This window comes from Sciurus carolinensis, chromosome 1 (genome assembly GCF_902686445.1).
Source record: "Sciurus carolinensis chromosome 1, mSciCar1.2, whole genome shotgun sequence".
NCBI classification, from domain to species: domain Eukaryota; kingdom Metazoa; phylum Chordata; class Mammalia; order Rodentia; family Sciuridae; genus Sciurus; species Sciurus carolinensis.
This window is the reverse complement of record NC_062213.1, coordinates 35324978-35343953: the sequence shown is the minus strand read 5'-3', so window position 1 is coordinate 35343953 and position 18976 is coordinate 35324978. Positions and strand designations below refer to the sequence as shown.

Sequence of the window (18976 nt, the reverse complement as noted above, 5' to 3'; positions counted from 1 at the left end):
TTTCAAACATGTCAAAAAGTTTGAATAATATCCATTTATAGAAATCTTAACATTTTATCATTTTTGATTTTTATTTTTCTTTTATTAGATATATAGCAGTTATCTCAAATACTTGTCATTCTATGCGTGTTTTTATTTGTATAGTTTATACATATATATCACCAAGCCTAATATGTTATTTCACAAGATTTTAAACTTAATATTATGGTATCATAGTGTTTATCCTTTCCTGAAACTTGCTTTCTTTGTCCAACTCTTTTTTGACAGTTATCTCAAAATTAAATTCTTTTACATTTAATTTGTTCATTTGACTGCTTTATATAATTCTCTTGCATGAGTATGCTATAGTTTATCTTTTATCATGTTGACTTACATTATCTGTATTTTTTCAAATAGAAATAGTACTGAATGAACATCTCTCTTCATGTCTTCTGTGCCTGCTTGAGAGCTTTTCTAGAGTAGAAGTGAGATTTCTGGGCAATAGAGCATAGATAGCTATTTTCAGTTTCACTAGCTAATTCAGAGTGGCTCTCCAAACTGGATGAAATAATTTTCAGTTCCTAGAGGAATGGTTTGTACTGATTCCTTTACTTCCTCTCCAATGCTTGGTATCATCAGATTTGTAAATGAGGCCAAACTGATGGCATGAAATTGTAATCGATTTTTTATTGTATTTTTTATTTGTTCTTTTTAGATGTATATGGCAGTAGAATATATTTTGACATATTATACACACATGGAGTATAACTTCCTATTGGTAATTGATTTTTAAAATTTTGCATTTTCTGACTTATGAGGTTAAACACCTTTTGTTTATTGTCCAGTTGGGTTTCTCTGTGGAATTATTTGATCTAATTTCTTGATCTATTATTAATTTCTTGATCTGTTATTTTACTGTTATGTTTGTCTTTTTCTTATTAAACTATGGAAGTTCTTCACACATTCTGAATTCACATCTTTTGTTAACTATGTACATTACAATAAAACTTGTTTCAGATTGTGGCTTCTCTTTTTACTTTGCTTATCTTATTTTATTATTCAGAAATGTTAAAAATCTTAACATAGTAGAATTTATCATTTAAGAAATAGTTTTTGTGTTTTTGTATATGGATCAGGAAATTTCATCTTTCATGTTTCCATGTTTAATACATTTGAAATAGATTTTTGTATCCAATGTGAAGTGGGAATCTATTCACAACCTGTTGTCCCATCTATAATAATTGAATACTACATCTTTTCTTCTCTAATTTTGTAAGGCCAAAATTGATATATGTGAGAATCTGTTTTTAGAGCCTCTGCTTCATATTTTATTTAGGATATCTTTACTAATGCCACACTTTTTAAATTTCAATCACTTTATAAGTAGAGTGAGTTCTCCTTAAACTTCTCTCTTTAGAGTTATCTTGGTTTTCCTTATTGTTGACTCATTCATTTTAGAATCAACTTGATAAAATCCATAGAAAATATGGTAGGAGTTTTGATTAAAATTGTATTTAACTTTATAGATGTAATTTGGACAGACTAACATCCTGGGAGTATTTGGTTTTCTCGTCCTCCAATAAACCAATAATATATCTGTCTACTGATATAAGTGTTCTTTTAAACCTTTCAATAAAATTTTTATGGTTTTTAATTCAGTAGTCTCGCCTTTTTATTTCTCCTTTCTTTTAGATTTATTTGCAGGATTCTCGTATATTATTTTTCTTTGTAGTAGATATCTTTAAGTTTCTTATTTAATGTTTTGTAATTGGTTATTGGTAATGTTTGGAAATGTTTAATTTGGCTTATTCATCTTTGATCTAGGAAATTCATTGAGCTCTCTTATTACTTTTAATATTTTGGTTGTGGATTTTCTTAGATTTTATGTTTATCATCAAATGATGTGCACAGTCAACTAGTGTTCAAATAAAGAAGTTTTATTTCATTCTTCTGTCTGTGCATGTGTGCATTTGTGGACTTAATAGGCTAATACCTTCAGACCAGTGTTGAATATTTTGTGGTAAACTGGGGATCCTTAGCTTAATCTCTGACTTTATTTTATTTATTTTTATTTTTTTTAATCTCTGACTTTAAAGGGAATGTCTTTACCTTTCATCCTTAAGTATTAAATAGAACATAAAGTTTTTATAGAGACTTTACCAGATTAAAGCATTGCTTTTCTTTTTCTTGTTTGCAAGATTTCGTATTTTTTTCACATAGTGAATTTTACATTTTATGAAGGCTGAATATTTTTTCTGTATCTATTGATGCAGTCTTTTTTTTTACCATCTTAATCTATTAATGTGGTCAATTACATTAATATATTTTCAAAAATTATGCTTGCATTTTTTGTAATCTCACCTTTGTCATATAGATTCTTTGATCATTTTTTTTTCTCATAGACACTTACTGTATGAAATTTAGGATTTGGTTTGTTGAGATTTATAAGTCCATTTCTATTTGTGCTGTTGGTTTATGATTCCTCTTTTATATTGTCTGTGTAGGTTAAAAAATGACCCCTCAAAAGACATCCATGTCTAATCCCTGAAACATGTGATTGGTACTTTATATGGCCAAAAAAGGCGGGGGGTGGGGAGGAAACAGAGGGCCCTGAATGCAATCACTTGTATCTTCATCAGGAAGAGGCAGAGGGAGGAGAAGGCAATGTGAAGATATAATAGTGAGAGTTGGACAATATTATCTTTCAAGAGTGGATTGATGTGACCACAAACCAAGGAATGATGGTTGCCATCAGAGCCTGAGATTACCAGAGAAATAAGAACTAATTTCTTTGAGATTTTTAAAGGAGTGTGGCCCTGTAGACCTATTGATTTACTTCAAGTGATACTGAAATTTGACTTCTGGTTCCAAAACTATGGGAGAATAAATTTCTGTTGCTTTAAACCAACAGTTTGTGATATTTGTTATTGTTAATTAATTCAGGAAGCTGATTTCTGCTGTTTTCTGATTTTACTAGTAATTTTTTCTAGTCTTATAAATTGAGTTGGGAAATTTTCCTCTTTTTTCTTCTCCATAATACTTTGAATAAGTTTGAGATATTTCAAGTTATCTTCAAGGAGGCAAAAATCATCTAGGACCTCTTCTATCTCTCTTCCTTGTTCCTTCCATTCCTGCTTTTCCCTCGGCATATACCCCTTTCTTATTAAAAATTTTATGATTGCCTTCATGCCTTCTTAGGGATCCCTAATCTAGAAACAGGACTTCATTATTGAGCTGGGATCTTGCCTCAATCTTGATAGCTAGTGATATTGCAAATTAATATAGTAGTGCTATTTTAAACTAGTGATCTTATGAACTCATGTATACAAACTAAGTTCATTAATGACTTTGTTCACTGTCAAAGTTCCAAGATCTCACTTGCTTAAGTTCACAGCTCCATGTAAGCTGTAATTTGAGATTTTGACAGAATTTTTCCAGCTTCTTTTATGAATAAAGAAGGCCCCATTAACCAAGAAGTGAATTTAATTTCAATTTCCCAGCATTTTAGTTCTGTTATCCCATAGGAGCTATGCAATTAACCACTAGTGCCTGCTTTTGTTTGTTGGTATGTTAGACCTGAGGCTTTAGCTCTGCTCATCTTTAGTTATATTTTTTCTATTATTTATTTGCTAAAATCCTGGGTATAGAAACAAAAATCTGTTAAAAGCTATGTGGAAAAATCTTGAAAAAATGGCATAAAACAAACTACTTCAATATGTAGACAAAATAGAGTTTGAGAAAAATAGAGGTGGGTAAAAGTTTATGTTAGGTAGAGCAATAGAGCTTACTATAATTTTTAATTTTTCATAATTTCTTTGTAGCTTTAAGTGTAAGTTAAATTGCTTTATTCCTGCAGTTGTGTATTTTGTTTTGAGAAAGAATGCTGATGTCTAAGATTTTTAGTAATACTGACTTCATGACAATATAATGTGATTATATTTCAGCTTGTCTTTTGCTTTCATTATCATTTTCATTTTCTGCATTTTCATTAATATTTGATGTTTTAAATTATCAAAATGTGGGAGATGAGCTTATCATTAATTATGGTGCTGATGAAATTATAATTCTGATTTCTCTGTTTTCTTATTTATTATTTAATGTAAGGTCATGGAGATTAGTACTCAGTAATCTAAACACCTCAATTCTCTAATTTAATTGATGGAAAACAGTTTTAGTTCACTGGGCATCTCTCTTTGGAGCATACTCACATAGTCAGTAAATCCCTCAATAATTCTATGAATAGATACTGTGATCTATTCCTATTCAAAGGAAATGGCTTAATACTAGCATGCTTAAGTAACACATTAAACACAGGTAGAAGTTTCTTGTTTTCAGCAACTCCATGCATTGTTCTGCATAATTTGCCAAGCTGACCTTGTTCTTTAATTTCTGATATTTACCCCAGTTTCTCCTACCGTTGATCTGCTATGCTATTTCTTTAGATCATGGTCTTTAGTTAATTTTGCTATACTTAAAATGTGGCACTTTAAAAAATTATTTATTTAAGTAGCTTCAGCTCTGAATAACATAGGCCGTTGTCACTTTCCTGAAAGACCCACCCTAGCTGGATTAGATTCCTATTCTTTCTTCCCCAACCTGCCTCCCCAATCCCACCACTCCTGCCCAAAGCAGAGTAATCAGTCATTTTTTTCAGAAACCAGAAGCTCCCCATACCTCTTTCTCTGGATGTGGAATTGGTCTATAGTTTTTTGTAGGCAAATACTAATCCCTGAATATAGCTGATGCAATTCAAAGCACAGCATGATATTATTTTTAAAGTGCCTTTTGTTTTCTTCCTTCCTTCCTTCCTTCCTTCCTTCCTTCCTTCCTCCCTTCCTCCCTTCCTCCCTTCCTCCCTTCCTCCCTTCCTCCCTTCCTCCCTTCCTCCCTTCCTCCCTTCCTCCCTTCCTCCCTTCCTCCCTTCCTTCCTTCCGTACTGAAGATTGAACTCAGAAACACTTTACCACTGAGCAACATCCCCAGCCCTTTTTATTTATTTTGAGACAGGGTCTCACTAAGTTGCTAGCCTTGCTAAGTTGCAGAGACTAGCCTCAAAGTTGCAATTCTCCTGCTTTAGCCTTCCAAATAACTGGGATTATAGCTGTGTGCCACTGTGCCTAGCAATTTTGATTCTTTTATCAGTAAGCTGGCTCTATTTTCCTTTTTTGCCAATATGTCAGTGGATGACTTAAGGGAAGCTGTGACATGGATAAAATGGGAAGACTGAAGCTCATTACTTCAAACCTAGGGTGTTTGCAGAAGGTATTAGGTGTACAGAAAAGTCTCTGAAAAGCCTGCTCTATCTTTTGCATGTGATAGGGGAGGAGAAAGAAGATAGAGGTAAGCTTGGTTGGATATTCAGAGGTGTGTTTCAATCTCTTCTTTCCAGACTTTGATCCGAGAGGAGAATGTATATTGGTTAAATTGAAGAACAATTTTTACCCTTCTAATATTTGAGATTCCTAGAGGAATTCATTCTTCAGGATGCCCTAGCATTCACCTGGGGCACAAGTCCTTCAGAGTGGACTTGGCAGTGCATCATGGTTAAGAAAGGCCAGAAAAGGCCAGAATTAGCTTTCTGGAACTATACTTAGGTCTATTGTGGCATGAAAAACATGTAAATAGCTATATCCCTCCAGTGAAAATTCCTCTGGTCCCCTATAGTGTGGTAGAGGTGATTTTGCAGAATAATCTGCATTGTAGATAGCTTGGGCCATGACTAAACAGAGGATTATTCAGAGACTAAGAGTAATCTGCAGTGCCTATAGGAATCTAAGTCAGGGCAGGTTAATAGTGGAGCACAGTCCTCAAATGAGGAGAACCCAGACTATGAATTAGATAACTTCTAGGATTTTCTTGGAGAATAGCAGATGAAGGGGTAGAAATAGGGAATTTGTTTGAAGGAACTACTTAGCATTCTAAAATTTAGTAGAGTAGCTGTACAGAAAAATCTGGTTAGTGTGCTTTTGAGAAAAATCAGATCAGAGGTAGAGAAATAAGCTGCATTTCTTTGTAATTTTTTTCAAAGCCATAATAATAGCCAACAGAGAAAAGTTTGTAACAACCAAGACTTAAAAATGCCCAAGGTTAAAGCTTCTTCTGTACTGCTGCTACCTACTGAGAGATTTATGGAAGACCTATTAGACTTTCTTGTTTCAACCTACAAATATGGCTATAGCTAGAGATGCCATGCTTGCTCTTCATAGAGAATCTGGGAAAGTCTTGCTGCTTATGTAAGGACTACTGAATGAAGCAAATTTCTGATTTGTGTTTTTCTCTTACATGGAGATTACAGTGATTTCTTCATTGCTTAAGAAATTTATTTGAAAACCTTAATCTGCTAGGTTAATGGGTCAGTGAGTGCATCAACTTTGAAAATCCACCACGGCAGTGCTGGGGGAGGTGTTTGCTGGTCCAGTAGCTCAAATGTCCTTGAATTCTGCCTTTTGAGAGACAGACACCATGGACACAGTGACGGGACTATTTTAGGATAATATTGTGTTTGAGCCTCTCTGAACTTCCAGACCTCTTGCAGATCTCTGCCTCCTTGTTTTTTCTTCAAACATGGTCTGGACTAGAGAAGGCATCAAGGGATTTGTAGTGTGAATGCATTCCTTTTGTAGTATTTACCATAACTAATATAAATAACTTTTGTACAATTATTTATTTGCTTGTCTCCCCCACTACACTTTAAACTCCACTGTGAAATTTGTCTTTTCAGCTGTATTCATCAGCTCTTAGCATAGTGTCTGACTTATATTAGCCACTTAATGAATATTATATGAATCCATAAATAATTAATGAATTTGTCTTAATAGTTATTTGTCCATCTGTAAATAAATTGGAATTTTATGGTTTGAATTAATTTTTATGGCAAATTATAGCTCCATCCAAGTTCATGTACTAATATGAAATATAGTCTTTTTCTTTTAGTAGAATATAATACATACACTCAGTGGTGCTTATAAATGTGAAAAACCTGTTTTCTGTTGGAAAAATCTTTAGTTTGTAGCATTTTCTAATTTCTGCAATTTAAATATACCTATTGTGACTGATTTCAAGCTAATACACTTCATGGAATTTGGGAAGAAATGTGCACAACTGGTTTTTGTGCTTCAGTGAACCATGCTGAAGTTTTTAAATATCTTTGTTCTATCAATGCATTTTTCTCAAACACAAAGATTGTGCTGGTGATACACATTCAATAGAATATGTACCTTAAAATGATTATAGATTAGTTAAGGTAGTGCTATCAACTATAAAAGATAAAAAAAATTTTTGTAGCTCAACATAATAGAAGTTTATTTTTGACTTATATGAAGTCTATGTGTGACTAATCAGCTGAGGGCTTCCTGCAAGTTTTCATTCAGTTCCCAGGTTTGTTTTTTTTCTGTGGCTCCTTTATCTTCAAGGTCTTGTGTGAAGACCTATGAAGATGCCATATGAGAATTTTTCTTATAGGTCATAGAAGTGGCACATACTATTCCACTTCCCATCCATTGGCCAGAATATAGCCTTATAGCCATAGCCACCCCTAATTAATATAAGGAAATGTTTCTAAGAGGAAAAGGAGATAAGTTTGTTGAATGTGACAGAGTGCACTGATCAATTTGTACTCTTCCTCCTTAATTCTTCTCTGATAAGTACATTTATATAAGCAGGCTGGTAATGGTTACAAGTGGAGTCTACTAAATTATTTTTCTGTGTAGAGTTAACTTGATCATATGAGGTTGGCCTTTGGCCTCATTAGCATCAGTCCTTAACTCAAAATCGTTTCTTTTTTTGAATTACCGTACTAGTTTTATGCTATATAGGCAGATTTAGAACTGAATGGTATATAGAATGGTATATATATATATATACATATCATATATGTATATATATATATACATATCATTGATATATATATCAATGATATATATATATCATTGAAGATATATTTTTGATAATTATGAGGACCAGTAAAAGTAAAAGACTCTACCTATGAGTTGAGATTTATAGGCATACACATTTATGGTCACACAGATATTAATTATAATACACTTAGATTCCTGCAGTCTGAAAAATATATCTATCAAAAAATCAAAAATCAAATGGCCATTAGTAGGGTCACGGAACTTAAGGAAAGAAGCATTGTTGTTTAACATGTGTAGTGTTTCAGTTTTTGAAGGAAAATTTCAGAGATCTATTTTGCAGTAGTGTAAATATATATAACATTATTGAAGTGTATACTTAAAAATTATTAAAATGGTAAATTTTACGTTCTTTTTACCACCTTAAAAAATAAAACTTTACTAAAATAATGCGTAATCAATAGGTTTTTTTTGGGGGGGGGGATCAAAATTATTCCTAGCTTTATTTTAACCATTAGGAGTTACTTAAAAGACGTAAAAACCCACCAAGAAGCATACAATATAATCGGTGATAGATTAATGTTGACAGGAAAATAAGTATTATTGTTTTATCATATCCCTTTCCTTTTTATTTATTTTTTGCTGTTAAGGAAGTTAAATTCTGTAGCTATGATGTTTTAGTACCTTGCTGAAAGTTGCAAAGTTTCTAATCTTGGATCTGGTATTTAAACCCAATTAACTAGCTTCAAAATTCTTTTTCTGTATATTACATCATGCCTCTTATTACATAAAAAAACTAGTAATTTGATATTTTATACTTTTGTATTTATGCTCTCAATATGTATAGTTGATTTCATTATAATTATTCTGGCAAAATGGAAAGAAAGGGTAAATTATTTAATTTATAATAGCAGATGATCTGGATTGTATTTTAATTTTAGAGAGATGACCATAAAGTTTTTTGTTGGCTTGAATTGCTGTCCTTCTTTTTGTTTTCTTAACTTTTGGGAACACTAATTACTTTTTAAAAATTATTATTTCACCAATATTTATTTCATACTATCTATGACAATATGGCAAATATCTTGGATGACATACTAAAATATATTTCTGACAAGAGACTGAGATCAAGAAACATTGAATGCCACTGGACTAATTACTTTTTCCTGTGTCTTCACATACAGGTTATGTGGGTATGTAATTTGTGCCGAAAACAACAGGAAATCCTCACTAAATCAGGAGCATGGTTTTATAACAGTGGATCTAATACACCACAGCAATCTGATCAGAAGGTTCTTCGAGGACTGCGAAATGAGGAAGCACCTCAGGAGAAGAAAGCAAAACTGCATGAGCAGGCCCAATTCCAAGGATCCCCTGGTGACATAGCTGTACCTGCAGTGGAGAAAAGTCGATCTCATGGGCTCACAAGACAGGATTCTATTAAAAATGGGTCAGGAGTGAAGCACCAAATTGCCAGTGACATAGCTTCAGACAGGTAAACATTTTTTGTAATCTTTAGGTAAATATACTATTCTTAATCTTCATTCCAAACAGAAATAAAAATACATGAAACATAATGTAAATTTTCATGTTTTACGTAAATGCTGGATATGATATTCTGGACTTGAGCTATGATAGGTTTAGACAGTCTTATGTTTGATGTGGGAGTGCTATCAGATAGATTTCTTAGAATAAAGAAGTGAAATAAAATACTTCTTTAAAATTCTAGTCTTTTAAGATGCTTTGAAGTATCATACAGAAGTCTTTGATTTCTTGAATAATGGTATAGGACATTTCTTCTTTATTAATCATTCACATATTTTCTTTTGTGATGAGTCTATTCCATTTTTTGTACTTTTTAGGATTATTTTAAATCCCTGTTTTATAAAGTAGGTTTATATTCCCTTTTAAGCTATGTGCATTGCAAATTTTTTTCAAATTTCTTGAAATATAACAAATGGTTTAATAGTTTTTTGATGAAGAAAAAGTTTTATTTTGATGATGTCTAATTTGTTATTATTATTATTATTTTTAGTGTTTTGTGTGTCTTGTCTAAGAAATACTTACCTACCCTAAAATGTGGAAGATGTTCTATTTTAAGTCCTTCATTGAGCTTTCTATCTTTAGTCTAAATAAAGAGAAAACAATATTTTCATATATTTTTTTCTAGAAGCTTTGTACTTTTAGATTTTACATTTAGATCTATGATTTATTTTGTATGTGGTTAAACAGGAAAATTTAAATGATTTAAGTGTCATTTTTTTTTTTTTGCACATGGATATTCAGTTGTTTCAGTACCATTTATTGAAAAGATAACATCCTTTCTCTACTGAATTGCTTTTGTTCTTTGTCAAAAACTAATGTCAACAGTTGAGTTTATAGACTTCTCTCATTCCATTTCACTGATCAATCTTTATGCTAAAACCACATTGTTTTGATTACCATAGTTACACTCTCTTCAAACCAGGTAGTATTAGGTCTCTATCTTTGTTCTTTTGAAAAACTGTTTTGAATATACCAAGTATTTCCTTTTGAAGTTTAGAATCATGCCATAAGTATAATTTAGATTAGTTTCCCCACAAATGCATGACTTTGTAGTTAATTCACACAGAAATGTGTCTGCCACTTCTGAACAATAAAAATAATATAAAGTAAGTTTCTTATAAGTAGCAAATAGTTGGATCTTGTTTTTTAAGTCCAGTTTCTGTCTTTTGAATAAGTTAGCCCATTTACATTTTTGATAATTATTCATAGGCCAGGTCTTATTAAAGTCATTTGGTAAATTGATTTCTTGTTTTATTATTATTCTTTTTTCCCTCTCTCTTCCTCTTTTTTTTGTTATCTATTTATTTAAATTGACAAGTGAAAAAGGTATGTTTTATTTATAGTGGACAATATAATGTTTTGATATATGTGCACTTTGTGGAATAGGTAATCAAGCTATTTAACATATGTATTATTACCTCATGTCTATTTTTTGTGGTGAGAAGACTTTAAGTCTACTTTTAGCACTTTTCAAATATACAATACATTATTATTAACCATAGTCATGACATACAACAGAGTTCTTTTTTTTTTTTTTTTTTTACTAACATGCATTAATTGTACATTTTAATGGGGTTCAGTGTGATATTTCCATACATGTATACAGTGTGTACGTCTTCCTTTCTTATAGTCTTCCTTTGTGATTAATTGATTTAGTTTAGTAGAGTATTTTGATTACTTTTGATTTTTTGGTTTGTCTATTATAGATTTTTACTTTGTTCCATTTTAGGCTTACAAAAACATCTTTTGATTTTAACAAACTGTTTTGAACTGTATCAATATAACATGATCATGAAGATAAGAAACAACAACAAAAAAAGAAAATGTTTTACTAGAAAATTCTATACTTTTTGTTGGGGCAGGTACCAGGGATTGAACTCAGGGGCACTCAACCACTGAACTATATCCCCAGCCCTATTTTGTATTTTATTTAGAAACAGGGTCTCACTGAGTTGCTTAACATCTCAGTTTTGCTGAGGCTGGCTTTGAACTTGAGATCCTCCTGCCTCAGCCTCCTGAGCTGCTGGGATTACAGGTGTGCACAACTGTGCCCGGGGAAAATTCTATCCTTGTAATCCATTCTGCCCACATTTTGAATTTTTGATGTTCCATTTTACACATTTCTATATTTGTCTAATCCCTTAGCATATTATTAATGTAGCTTTTATTTTATTTGTTTTGTTTTATAGTCAACTGAAGATATGAATAATCTTTGCAGTATATGTATAATAGTAGAGTATTCTGATTTTGTCCGTCTCTTACAGAGTTTTATACCTTCTGATATTTTCTTAATACTCATTAATTTCTCTTTATTTCAGTTTAAAGAACTCCTGTAACATTTCCTGTAGGACAGGTCTGGTGGAGATATATGATTTCAGATTTTTTTTTGTCTTCTTGGTTGGTAATTTCTCCATTCAGTAGTGTAAAAATCTTATGACTTCTCTTCTGTACTATAAAGTTTCTACTGAGAATTCTGGTATCAGGTGAATTGGAACACTCTTATAAGTTGTTTCTTTTTTCTTCTTGCCTTAAGAAATTTTTTTTAAACTTTTGAGAGCTTGATTATAATACATCTTGGGGTAGACTTGATTGAGTTTAATCTGACTGCAACCTTTGACCTTTTCCGCTCTGAATATTTATATCTTTTTCTAGGTTTGGGAAGTTTTCTGTTATTATCTCTTTGAATGAACTTCCTTATCCAAAATCTGACCTTTGGCAGTCTTAAGTCCCTTTTGAACCCTGATACCTTGAATATTTACTCTTTTAATCCTGCCCCCAGATTTCCTTAAGCCTTCTTTAGTCCCTTTCATTCTTTTTTTCATTTCTCTGATTGTGTATCTTCAAATAGCCTGATGTCCCACAATTTTGGTTAGTCTCATGACTAATAATCTTCAGTGGATGGAATCTTGCTCCCGAGGTTGAGGTAGTGTTAGTGAAGGCAGTCCTTTAGCCTCTCTGGCTGAGGCAAAGCTGGGTTGCACCTGATTTTTACAGGGACAAGTACCTGCACAGTCTCAGATATACCTGGCTTATACTGCAGTTGGCCATAGACTCATGTATCCCACTGGGAACAGGTCTTTGCTTGTTGCAGGGCAGGTCTAGAGGCTGTGACTGAAATATAGTCTGTGTATAAGGACCTTGGCTTTTATATGGGCCTTGGTCTCACTTTGGTTGACCTGACCCTGAACTCCAAGGCAAAATCTTGTGTTAACTTTTGTACCTTGCTTCCCAGCAGGTATAGTCTTGCTCCCTGCTATGCTACCTGAGGTTTGGGGAGAGGTGGTGTAAGCAGTCCTTTGGTTCCCTAGCTAACATGATTCCAAAGACTCAGTCTGTGGGTGCTGGTCAATAGTCCTGGTTTGTGGGGCCATGCCTAGCATTAGGTTTCATCATTGCAGGTCTGGTAGTGGGTTTCATTCAAGTCTAAGGCCTGGACTTAATTCCTTCTCTGTACTCCAAGTGGGAGACTTCTATTTCCAAACTATTCTGGATTGTTTGGAGATGGTGGAGGGGGGATGTGGGCAACTCTTTCCTTCCAGCCTTCTACAGTGAATCTTTACTTAATATTATTTGAGGTACTATGGTCTCTTACCTGCTTCCTTAGCTCTTGTGAAGGTAGTTTGGTATTTTGTTCAAATTGAGAATATCTGATCATCTGTAAGGAGTGGAGCTCTGGAAGATCTTACTCAGCCAACATTTTGCTCTACCTCCTGTTAGCTACATTTTAAAAACTTCTGGTTTCATTTAAATTTTATTGGTATTAGATATTTAAAACATTGTGAAATTAGATAAAAAAGAATGAATTTTTCTTTCAACAAGTACTCTTTTCAGCAGATTCAGAGATACCTGCATTTTTAGAGTGTTGACAATGTACCTAGAACCAAACAAGTTGTATTTAGAATTTATTAAGTGGATCACATATGGTTTGAAGACTATGTAACCTATTTTCATGAGCTGTCATATGAAATTGTGACATAATTCTCATGAATCTTGTTTAAAGGGGTTACCTTAAATGTGTTGTGAGAAAAAATTGCATAAACTTAGGAGAAATAAGATAAAAAGTTATAAATGGAAACAATTTTTAAGAGGGAATCAAAGTATGAGTATAAAATTATGAGAGCTAAGAGAAGATAAAATGATAATTGCTATAGGAGAAATAATTTGTAAGCAAATGTCTTCATGACCTTAATTCCTGGATATTTTTTCTTTTTCTTTTTAGATTATCAGGTGAAACAGAAAGGCACTAAAGATAGTTATGTATATAGTAGTACTTTTAGTACTACCAAATTCAATATACTTGGTGCTTATGGTGTATGAATGAAACCGTAATACTGTCTTTAATGTGACTGGCGTCCTTTCTGCAGAACTTTTGTTTTTTATTGACAGAACAATCCATCAATAGACTTAAAGATAAATAATGACATGTTCTCACATAGCCAATGCTAAGAGGCTTCTTTAGTCTTAAAAATATTAGTTTTGAAACAAAAAGTGTCTAAAAATGTGTTTAATAAATTATGGTAATTGTTTTGACTGTATAGAAGTCAGTCTGTTTTCTTGGAATAAGTAACTTAAATATTTTTAGTGTTAATATATGGGCGAAAAAAAGAAGAATCTTTATTCTGCTGTTCAGCTAAATTAAACTTGAACTATTCTGAAGTTTCCTTCATTTAAGTGACCTATAAGGTTGCAGTATGTGCCGGTGTGCCCAGGATGATCCCAGTTTGTTCTGGCATCCTGCACAGATTGGCATTGTCCTGGATTTTAAGTATTTTATTAATGATTACATTAAAATGAGTTGGTGTGCATTTGGTAGCTCTCTAGATTACTTAGAGCTCCTGCCATGGTTTCTTCTCCTGTGGTATTCTTTTGCAATGAACATAATTCTCAACTGAAATGCAACAAGCAATTGCCTATTCTTGCTCCCCCTGCCCAGTGTTTCAGACTCAGGATAGATAGAAACAGTTATCTTAGAAGAAAAGGCAAGATGCTGTGTGATAAAACAAAGTGCAACAGGAAGATCTTTATTGGTGGTGCCCAAAGTGTTTGACATTGCTGCCCCATTTGCAGTTTGGTGTATTGGCCATTTTAGTCATGGCTCATTCTTTAGAATTTGAGATGCAAGAGCAAGGTTTCTGAGAGACAGAATGATAGATTAGGCATATGTGAAATATGCATGGGAAATAGAGGCTGAATAATACTGTCATAGAATGCCTAGAATGTTGCAGAATGTCAGATGGTTTTTGGCAGTGTTTTGTTACTTATTTATAGATAATGTAAATTTACAACTATGTTTTATTATTTGATAATTTAAAAATTTTGAAATAAGTGCACTTTTACTGATTATTGTGTAACTCTTACAGATTTTTTATTGATAATTACTGTCCACTAGAGGGCTCACAGTCACTGAACACATGCATGCAAAAAGAAGAAAAAAAATCCGTTGAAGAAGCATCATCATCTATTTCAAGAATTATTAGAATTATTTCAAGAAAGCCCTTATATGAAAAAGTATACAAATGCAGAAGATGTGTTTTACATGTTACTCTGTGAAGCATGACTTATGGTTTAGATATGAGGTGTTCCCTAAAGGACAAAGCAAGAAAGTTTAGAGGTGAAATGATTGGGTTATGAGAACTTAACTGAATCAGTGCATTAATCTCCTGATTGGGATTAACTGGGTGGTGATGATAGACAGGGTGTGACTGGAAGAGGTGGATCTCTGGGGGTGTGCACGGCTTTGGGGTACATATTTTGTCTTTGTTGAGCAGAGCTCGCTTTCCTTTCTGATGTGATGTCCTGAACTGCTTTCCTCCACATCATTTCTGTGATGTTCTTCTGCCTCACATTGGGCTCCAAAGAATGGAATTGACCATCTATTGACTAAGACCTCTGAAACCATGAGTCCCCAAATAAACCTTCCTTGTCCAATTGTTCTTGTCACGTCTTTCTGTCACAGCAGTGAAAAGACTAAAACAATGACTTTTCAATTAAGTGACTATTTTTTAAAATTGATTTTAGTCAATTTCAATTCTAAGTTTTTTTGTGATCACAAAAAGTTAATTTTTGGCTCCACTAACCCATAAGAGTTGAAATTTTGAAAAGCATTTTAGAACAAGTGCTTTTCAACACTGACACTGAAATTTTTCTCTACAAAAGGGAGAAATCGAACACATTAAATAGGTTTCATGATGTAAACCTCCTGTGTATCTTCTTTATCAATATATTCCTAGTACCTTGCACAGTATATTTAGTGGTGCTCCTTGAATAGTTGTTGAAAAATCAACTGACTGGATAAGTAAAATACTTAAGGAAAAAAAGTGTTATTGCTATAGAGATGGATGCAATAAAATTACTATACTGTTTTTAAAAAATGGTTTAAAATTCTTTTCATAATTACTTGAGTTTTTTGGTATGCCTCTCCTATAAGGTTTTTTTCTATTTCAAATACTGTTTTAATAAATAATCTCATAAGTGTATACATATAATTTTTCCTAAGGATAAATCTATATGATAGATGAAATTCCCAGAAATACAATCACTTGATTAAAGAATACAAACATGTGATTTGAAGTTTTTGTAGGCTTTGCCAAATTGCTCACTATAGAGGATATACCAAAATACTTCTATCAACAATTATTAGGGTTTCTACTCTATAACTCTACCAGCACAATGTTATAAATCTTTTGGTCTTTACCAAATTTGATTTGCAACATATAATATTGCATTATAGTTATAATTCTTTTTATATTATAATTAAGTCATGTTGAACATTGCTGTGTGTGTTTAAGAATTTGTTTTTTCTTTCAAATCTTCTATTAATATCTTTTTCCATTTTTTCTATTGAGTTGTTAATCGATCTTTACTTAACATCTGCATTTATATTTTGGAAAATAACCTTTTGTGGAATGAATTTTGTGTTGGTTTTCTATTATTGTGAAACAAATGACCACAAACTCAGTGACTTAAGACAACGTACATTTATTATCTTGTAGTTTTCTTGGGTCAAGATCAGGGTAGAGGTTAACTGGGTCCTCTCCTTAGAGTCTCAGGGGTTGCAGTCTCATCTGATGCTCAGGATACTCTTCCAGGCTCACTGGTTATTGCCTAAAATTTATTTCCTTGTGGTTGTATGACGGGTCCTAAGCCATTAGAGGCAACCTGGTGTTCACTGCAATTGTTTTTGGCTCTTAGCATGATTTTTCCAAAGTTCATCCATTCATAGCATGAATCAGTAACTCCTTTCTTTTCATGGCTGAGTAAGATTTCATTATATGGACAGATGATATTTGGTTTATCCATTCATCAGTTGATGGGTTTCAGAGTTGAGTTGTAATAGTCATTTTTTTCGGCTATTATGAGTAATGCTGCTGTGAATGTCTGTGTGTAAGTTTTTGTGTGGACACATTTTCATTTCTCTTGTAAAACAATGATCTATCTTATGTTTATAAGAATATGGCATTCGGTGCAGATTCAGCCTTGCTTTTTACTTGATAACACTTTGGTTCCACACTTTTTATTTAGTGATCAGTATTTTCATCCCACTGATTTTAGAGGTCATAACATTGAGTTATTGTATGTTGGTATATATTATAGATGTCTTGTTCTGTTGCATGGATCAATGTGTCCAAAGAACCTAGTTTAAAAAAAACAAGCAATCTGAAACATTAGTTGTTGAAAGCAATAAAGTTGGCAACAAGAGCTTTAGTAATATATTTAAATTCATAGTTATTTAGCTAAGTTCCTTGGAATGTAACTGGATTATGTAATGATCGATTATGAAGTGGGAACTTCCCAGGAGCGAGTGGGAAGTTGACACTTTTACCAACCAATAATACTTTTTCCAGTTATATAATTTGAATGTATTAGTAGCCAGGATAAAAAAATGAAGAGAAATAGCAATTATAATAGAATTGAAGAATAAGAGAGCCTTTCCCTCGAATATACTGATGGAAGTGGCAATGATAAATAGAATGACAAATAAGGAATCATTTCAGCTTTGGAATAACAATAAGCCTGTATTTATTATTTTTGCCACCAGATGGCGAAGGTGCATCCTGAAAGCAAATTTCTACTGTGATTGTTCCATCTGAACTAGTTGCAGAGATTGTTTAGACTAGTAAGTGGATTAAGTATGCATTTGAGATTGTGGAAAACGGGACTTCTCATTTATCTTCACCTTTTTATATTCAGATATGATATTTATTTCCAAATGTTTATCTCAGTTCTGAGATTTCCATGTACCAGATTTTTATTTTAACAAATGCAAGTTTTATAATCTTACCTTTTGTTCCACAAACACTTCAAAATTAAAATATTCAGAACTTAAACATATACTCCCTTCCAAAGTAACAGTTTCCTTATCATTCCTCAGCCCAGCTGATCACACCATCAACCATCAATGCTGCTCAAGTCAAGATACTTAAGAATCATTTTCTAATATGCTCCCTCTTGACTTCCATATTATCTTTAGTTGTTTTTGATTATTTCCATCTCTGCAATATTTCATATAGCCAACCCCTTATTTCCATTGGGGATATTGTCGCTGCTTGTGTTTATGCATTAACTTTGTCTTGCTTCCTTTCTGGATCTCTGCTTTTTATTTGCCTTTCTCTATATTCTACTTTGTTTTGAGAATCACATTTTTAAAGTACCATCTGTACTTATGATGAAGTCACTGATCTGGTCACTTTTGATGACTCCACATTTTGTAATTACAGTTTAAAAGTTGTTAGCTTTTTAAGAAAAACATTTAATGAGTACCTACATTTAGGCTTTATGAGAAAAAGTGTTATAAGGTGATATTTAAAATACCTTTTTATGTTGAAATAATTTCTTAAGATTCCAAAATTAGAAGAAGGAGTTTCAGTTGAAATAGGTTTTTTTTTTTTCCCCGTTTTCTGACTCAAAAGTCTGTCATTCCACAATCTGAGGCTGTTTTGTGTCTTCTCACTTCATCCCCTGCCACTTTTTCTTACTTCATTGACCCTGTAATCAATAGTCTAACCACAGATTATCATTCCTTCTTTTCCTTTATTGGTACTGGGAATTGATTCCAGGGGTGCTTTATTGAGCTATATCCCCAGTCCTTTTTATTTTTTATTTTGAGAAAGGGTCTCACTAAATTGTTGAGGTTCTCCATAAGTTGTAGAGGCTGGCCTCGAACTTGTAATCCTGCCTCAGCCTTCCCAGATGCTGAAATTACAGGCTTGTACCACTGTGCCAGAATGATGACCATAATGATTCTTCTTCCTCTTCTTCTTCCTCTTCCTCCTCGTCCTCCTCCTTCCCTTTCTTCTCTTTCTCCTCCTAGTATTTACTTATGCTATTTCTCTTGTCTAGAATTCTGTTCTAGTTCTGAATGTATTAAGTCAGCAAATATTATTGAGTGTTGATTGTGTGATAGATTTCTAGGTGCTGAGAGTACAGTAGTGAAAAAATAGACAAAATTCCTCATGGAGATTACTTTTTATATGGGTAAGACAAATAAATACAAAATAGCTAATATGTTAGCCTAACTTCATATGTAGCCAGCTGCTCAGGCTGTGAGACCAAAAGTCTAGGGGACACCATTCATTTAAATGTGAGTAGTACAGCTCGAA

The 18976-nt window shown here is 32.9% G+C and overlaps 1 protein-coding gene across 37 annotated transcripts in view; it reads left to right on the top strand.

Moving 5' to 3' along the window:
* The window catches only part of Rims2 (regulating synaptic membrane exocytosis 2), a 601671-nt gene that overhangs the window by 200882 nt on the left and 381813 nt on the right, over nucleotides 1–18976 (top strand). For all 37 annotated transcript variants that reach the window (XM_047527145.1, XM_047527153.1, XM_047527031.1 and 34 more), the window contains one exon: nucleotides 9017–9327. In XM_047527145.1, coding sequence (XP_047383101.1) covers nucleotides 9017–9327 — 311 coding nt within the window. The remainder of the gene's footprint in view (nucleotides 1–9016; nucleotides 9328–18976) is intronic.